Source organism: Littorina saxatilis, linkage group LG11 (genome assembly GCF_037325665.1).
Source record: "Littorina saxatilis isolate snail1 linkage group LG11, US_GU_Lsax_2.0, whole genome shotgun sequence".
NCBI lineage: Eukaryota > Metazoa > Mollusca > Gastropoda > Littorinimorpha > Littorinidae > Littorina > Littorina saxatilis.
The window spans coordinates 27,084,552-27,091,785 of NC_090255.1; the positions used below are offsets into that span (position 1 = coordinate 27,084,552).

Below are 7,234 nucleotides of genomic sequence, written 5' to 3' on the forward strand. Positions count from 1 at the left end.
CATTACAATCGCGTGTAGCCTTTCTCATGTGCTTGAATTTCCCTAGTAACTGCGGACAGTCAAAATTTGCACATAATGCGCTTGAAATGTGTAAATACTTGAAGGCCAACGTTCACAAACACATTGAAGCAATGAAACAAATCGATGATATGATGCTATGACACCTTAGGCCAAAGTACAAACGGTAGTTTTGTGATATGTCATTTGTGAGGAATTACAGGTGATTTTGTGCAGAAACTTACGTCGCGTGTCTCCCTTCAGACAGAAAAATAAGGGTGCAACCGCTTCGGACAGATTTGCCTAGTGCAACTACGGTATACGGTGTGCAACATGTGTGCGAAATTTAGTGTCACATCGATCAGATTCGGCTTAGGATTTCGTGACGTGTGTGTTTTTAGGTATGTATGTGTGTGTGTGTGTGCGTGTGTTTGTGTGTGTAGTGAGTGTATGTGTGTGTGTGCGCACGCGCGCGTGTGTGTGTGTGTCAAAGATCCCTTATGTCCAGAACAAATGTTTTGTTGATTTTGAAGTTTAGCGCAAGTTTTTCAGATGTTGTGTTTTGAGGACGCTCTTTCTTGTATGCGTCGTGAGTAGTCTCGACCAGCACGAGAGCTCCGTCTATTTTAGTTACTTTACCTCAGGACATTCAGATTACGTCAGAAGATATTGAACGCGTCATGGTATTGTGTTCCATGGTGAGCATGTTCCCTGGGCCAGTAGCTGACTAAGCCCAACAGTGGTTATTTCGAGTGCTAACACGCCCTTGAGAGGGGTAAGTGTAGTTACTGAATGCTCGGTTGATTGGATGTTACTGTTATCATCTTCTTGTGTATAATACCATTGTCTGTGTGAGAATGTGAATGTGAATACGTGTTACAACCGTTTGCTTTTGTGAATAACCCTAACCTGTTCCTGGAAGGTAATCTGAAAATGACTTGATGTAGTTTATAGTTGTAAGAGTATATTTTACATATTTCAAAATTAAGTAGATGTGCAACGCCAAGGCACTGCATACCCCAGCGAAAGACAAACCCCTCTCTCTCTCTCTCTCTCTCTCTCTCTCTCTCTCTCTCTCTCTCTCTCTCAAACACACACACACACGAACACACACACACACACACACACACACACACACACACATCCAAGTTACACACGTACACACGTACACACATACACACTCACTCACACGCACTCACTCACTCACTCTCTCACACACACTTCACTGTACACACAAAACACCCCCCCCCATACGCACATATAGACAGACGGACATACACACCTTTACAAACAAACACACATACACACACACATACACTTACGCACACGCACACACACAAACCAACCCTCTCTCTCTCTCTCTCTCTTTCTCTCTCTCTCTCTCTCCTTCTCTTTCTCTTTATCTCTTATACAAACAGACACACACCCACACAAACACACACACACACACACACACACACACACACACACACATGTACATACGCACGCATGTACGCACGCACACACCCACAGACACACACACACACACACACACACACATTGACTCACACAAATCTCATACACACAATACACACACTCATACGCACATACACGGTTGGCCTAGTGGTAAGGCGTCCGCCCCGTGATCGGGAGGTCGTGGGTTAGAACCCAGGCCGGGTCATACCTAAGACTTTAAAATTGGCAATCTAGTGGGTGCTCCGCCTGGCGGCTGGCATTATGGGGTTAGTGCATGCTAGGACTGGTTGGTCCGGTGTCAGAATAATGTGACTGGGTGAGACATGAAGCCTGTGCTGCGACTTCTGCCTTTTGTGTGGCGCACGTTATATCTCAAAGCAGCACCGCCCTGATAATTATGGAAACAAACAAACAAATACGCACATAGACAGACGGACACACACACCTTTACAAACAAACACATTATACACTCATACACACACAAACATACACACAAACTCATGCACACACACATTCACACACACACACACTCCGGTTGGTCCGGTGTCAGAATAATGTGACTGGGTGAGACATGAAGCCTGTGCTGCGACTTCTGTCTTGTGTGTGGCGCACGTTATATGTCAAAGCAGCACCGCCCTGATATGGCCCTTCGTGGTCGGCTGGGCGTTGAGCAAACAAACAAACAAATACGCACATAGACAGTCGGACACACACACCTTTACAAACAAACACATATACACACTCATACACACAAACATACACACAAACTCATGCACACACACATTCACACATACACACCCACACACACACTCTCTCTCTCTCTCAAACACACACACACACACACAAACACACACACACACACCAAGTCACACACACACACGCACACTCACTCACACGCACTCACTCACTCTCTAACAAAAAACTTCATACACACAAAACACACACCCATACGCACATATGGACAGACGGACATGCATACCTTTACAAACAAACACACATACACGCACACACATACACTTATGCCCACACACACACTTACACACACACGAGTACAGACTCATGCACGCGTGCGCATGCACACACACACACACAAAAATACACACACACCACACACATACACGAGTACAGACTCATGCACGCGTGCGCGCGCACACACACACACACACACACACACACACACACACACACAAAGACACACACACAGACACACACACACACACACACACACACACACACACACACAGTAACACTAACACATGTGCACAAAATGAACACAAACACACACACACTGCGCGAGAGAGAAAGACTACAGGGAGGCATGACGTCATGATGCATTAATTGACGTCAAAGACTTTCGACCGTGACGTATTCTTCTTACGCGAGCTTTATCCATAGACTTGGAAACTACGGAATTTCTACCCGTGCAAAGCGGCCTGGGGTGCCGTTTGCTGAAAAAATGGGGGCGCCTATTTTACCCACCGTATTTTTGTTAGTATGGTCCCCATTTTTGGTGAACTTCCATCTCCAACTGTAGCACGTAGCCGGGCACAACGAATCCTTCTTTATCATGTATTATTCGGTGTGCACATTTCTCAAATCGATTACAGTATAGCGTTCACGGGATACCTCCAGCTTCGCTGGGATAAACTCTGAGGATACACTGTACAAGTGCATCGTGCAACCTGGGATGGGAGATTGCCGACACGTCGAGTGCGCGAGTAGACCCTGTCAGAAAACCAGGCCAGGTCAATGGCTGTGTAACTGGTGATGCAGGCCTACAGACACAAGAGCGTTCCTGAGTGCATCCTGTAAGAACAGTGGTACCTGGTAGATCAAGACGGGTACCTGCTAGCCTCAGAGCAGTGGTAGCTGGTTGATCAAGACAGGTACCTGTGAGCACAGAACGTGGGTAGCTGGCTAATCAAGACGGGTACATGTGAACACAGAACAGTGGTAGCTGAAATATCAAGACGGGTACATGTGAGCACAGAACAAGGGTAGCTAGTGAATCGAGACGGGTACATGTGAGCACAGAACAAGGGTAGCTGGCTGATCAAGACGGGTACCTGTGAGCACAAAACAGTGGTAGCTGGTTGATCAAGAGGGGTACATGTGACCACAGAACATTGGTACATGGTAGGCCTACATCAAAACGAGTACCTGTGAGCACAGAACAGCGGTAGCTGGTTGATCCAGATGGGTGCCTATGATCGCAGAACAGTGGAAGCTGGTAGATCCAGACGGGTACATGTGAGCACAAAACAGTGGTAGCTGGTTGATCAAGAGGGGTACATGTGACCACAGAACATCAGTACATGGCGGGGATATAGCTCAGTTGGTAGCGCGCTGGATTTGTATTCAGTTGGCCGCTGTCAGCGCGAGTTCGATCCCAGGTTCGGCGGAAATTTATTTCACAGAGTCAACTTTGTGTGCAGACTCTCTTCGGTGTCCGAACCACCCCCCGTGTATACTACATTGGGTGTGCACGTTAAAGATCCCACGATTGACAAAATGGTCTTTCCTGACAAAATTGCTTAGGCACAGTTAATAATTGTCTACCATACCCGTGTGACTTGGAATAAGGCCGTGAAAGGTAAATATGCGCCGACATGGCTGCAATCTACTGGCCGTATAAAATTTCATCTCACACGGCATCACTGCAGAGCGCCTAGAACTGTACCCACGGAATATGCGCGATATAAGCCTCATTGATTGATTGATTGATTGAAGACGAGTACCTGTGAGCACAGAACAGCGGTAGCTGGTTGATCCAGATGGGTGCCTATGATCACAGAACAGTGGAAGCTGGTAGATCCAGACGGGTACATGTGAGCACAGAACAGTGGTACCTGGTACATCAAGACGGGTACATGTGAGCACAGAACAGTGGTAGCTGGTTGATTAAGACGGGTACATGTGAACACAGAACAGTGGTACCTGGTACATGAAGACGGGTAGCTGTGAACACAGCACAGTGGAGCATGGTAGATCAAGACGGGTATATCTATGAGCACAGAACAGTGGTACATGGTAGATCAAGACGGGTATACCTATGAACACAGAACAGTGGAACATGGTAGATCAAGACGGGTATACCTATGAGCACAGAACAGTGGTACATGGTAGATCAAGACGGGTATACCTATGAGCACAGAACAGTGGAACATGGTAGATCAAGACGGATATACCTATGAGCACAGAACAGTGGTACATGGTAGATTAAGACGGGTAGACCTATGAACACAGAACAGTGGAACATGGTAGATCAAGACGGGTATACCTATGAGCACAGAACAGTGGTACATGGTAGATCAAGACGGGTATACCTATGAACACAGAACATGAACAGTGGTACATGGTAGATCAAGACGGGTATACCTATGAACACAGAACAGTGGAACATGGTAGATCAAGACGGGTATACCTATGAGCACAGAACAGTGTAACATGGTAGATCAAGACGGGTAGCTGTGAACACAGAACGGTGGAACATGGTACATCAAGACGGGTAGCTGTGAACACAGAACAGTGTAACGTGGTAGATCAAGACGGGTATACCTATGAGCACAGAACAGTGGTACATGGTAGATCAAGACGGGTAGCTGTGAACACAGAACAGTGGAACATGGTACATCAAGACGGGTATACCTATGAGCACAGAACAGTGGTACATGGTAGATCAAGACGAAGGGAGGAAGTCTTCTATGTGGTGGGAGGGTAAGAAGGTAGGTCTAGTAAACACTATTACCTACATCCGAAAAAAATTAAGAGAAGCAAATGCTTACACGACTCGCCTTCGTCATGTCCCATTCCAGTGGAACCCCCCTATTTCGACCCCCATACATCAATGTGTTTATATGTGTTGCAACTTGTTTGAACATACACACATTATTGTTTTTATTTTTCGTTTCGTTATTTTTCGTTTGTTCTAGATAAGCAAATGCAGCTGTAAAAACCAACAACAACAACAACAACAACAACAACAACGTCATTGTCATAAGAAATTCCAACAAGCATGCAGGAGAGTTCACCAGGGACGAGTCGCTCAAGTAATGATGACGTCACAACAGAGTCCACGACACAAGCATTGGACTCATTATACAATGTCAATGAATTCCTGAATCAGAAAAACGCGGAGTATATGTCCCACTTAATACCCACCATAGTTTTCATTGTCGTGTTGATGATAGTGGGCATAGTGGGAAACACTGTTGTCTTCACTGTGTACTACAAGAGGTTCGAACCCAGCGTTACGAGAACGTACATTCTGGCCATGAATGTCTGTGCTTTTCTTATCAACGTCGTGAGCATTCCTTTGAAACTAGTGGAGATATGTATGCATAATACATTTGACTCTGAGTGGGGTTGCAAGACATCTAGAATTCTCAGGCATTTCCTAATCACGTTCTCTACTTTCATATTGGTTGCTGTGTCCGTCGACAGATATAACGTGATGTGTAGCGTTCGTCACAGCTTGCAGTATTCTTTAGAACGTGCCTACGTCTACATGCTACTCTGCGCCGTTGTTTCGTTAATTTTGTCGGTGCCCTATGGTGTGATTACTGGTAATACCAAGACAATTTTCGCAGACTCCAACATTACTGGAGTTAGGTGTGGTTTAAGTGACGAATACAAGGGTTCTACTACCGCCAGTGTTTATGACGTCACGATCGGTATTATGTATGTGCTGTGTGTCGTCACCATGAGCGTGTCGTACAGTAGAATAGTGCTTCATATGTGGCGTCACCAGAAACTCATTACCGCAAGAGGATTCACACAAAGAAAAGTTACATGGTCGGATTATTTAAGATCAGTCACCAGCGACAAAATTTGGTCACGTAATGCTGAATCATTTAGCTCGGGTCGTCCGCTGTCAAATAAGGCAAACCACGATAGTACATCGGTGAACAAAGAACAAGCAATACCCATCTCCGAAACAGACATTACCACATCTCTGTCCCAAGCTGAAAAAACGTTCTGCCATGTTGAAGAACCCAGATCGGTTCTTCAAACGGCGAACGAAGAACAAGCAATACCCATCTCCGAAACAGACATTACCACATCTCTGTCCCAAGCTGAGAAAACTGTATGCCATGTTGAAGAACCTAGCTCGACCCGTCTGTCTTTAAAGCAGGCAAAACCGAATGATGAAGCAGTGAACGAAGAACAAGAAATACCTTGCTCCGCAACAGACATTTGCACATCTCTCTCCCAACCTGAGCCAACTTTATGCCATGTTGAAGAATGTCGGTTGACGGTTCATCAAGCGGTGAACGAAGAACTAGCAACCGCATCAGACATTACCACAGCCCTCCCCCAATTTCAACAAAGTTTCAAACAGCAGGTGACAATTCAAAGCACAGAGGTCAGACGACACGTCAGGAGTATTCCCTCAAGCACAACTTTCATGCTGGTCGTTCTTACCGTGCTGTTCGTTCTGAATTACATCCCTTACCTCTACATAAAAACCATTTACGATAAGGTCAACTCAAACGAGATATTGACGCGGGATAACAACTCGAACTGGCGCATGATTAGTCTGCATTCCGTTTACGTCAACAGCGCTGTCAGCCCTCTTGTGTTTAGTTTCTGTTCAAGCAGATTTCGCTATGAGTTTTGCAATCGATTTCGCGGCAAAAATATGTAAATTTCAACGAAGGTTTCCTTGGACTTTTGTATTATTGACACTATGCAGCAAAATAAATTGCAAACCTTATGCAACCGATGGTATTGAAGAAAAGCGAACACATAAACACAACTAAAATGTGTGTGTCTGTGTAGG

At 45.5% G+C, this 7,234-nt stretch overlaps 1 protein-coding gene across 1 annotated transcript; it reads left to right on the plus strand.

The window, feature by feature from the left end:
- Positions 1-692: 692 nt before the first annotated feature.
- On the plus strand, positions 693-7,234 carry LOC138980864 (uncharacterized). The gene is made up of 2 exons (XM_070353740.1): positions 693-772; positions 5,385-7,234. Exon 2 carries the CDS (start codon positions 5,468-5,470, stop codon positions 7,097-7,099), a length of 1,632 nt encoding a protein of 543 aa, XP_070209841.1. The 5' UTR covers positions 693-772; positions 5,385-5,467; the 3' UTR covers positions 7,100-7,234.

Coding starts and splice junctions, on each gene's coding strand:
- LOC138980864 (XM_070353740.1), top strand. CDS start 5,468: ATGCAGGAGAGTTCACCAGGGACGAGTCGCTCAAGTAATGATGACGTC.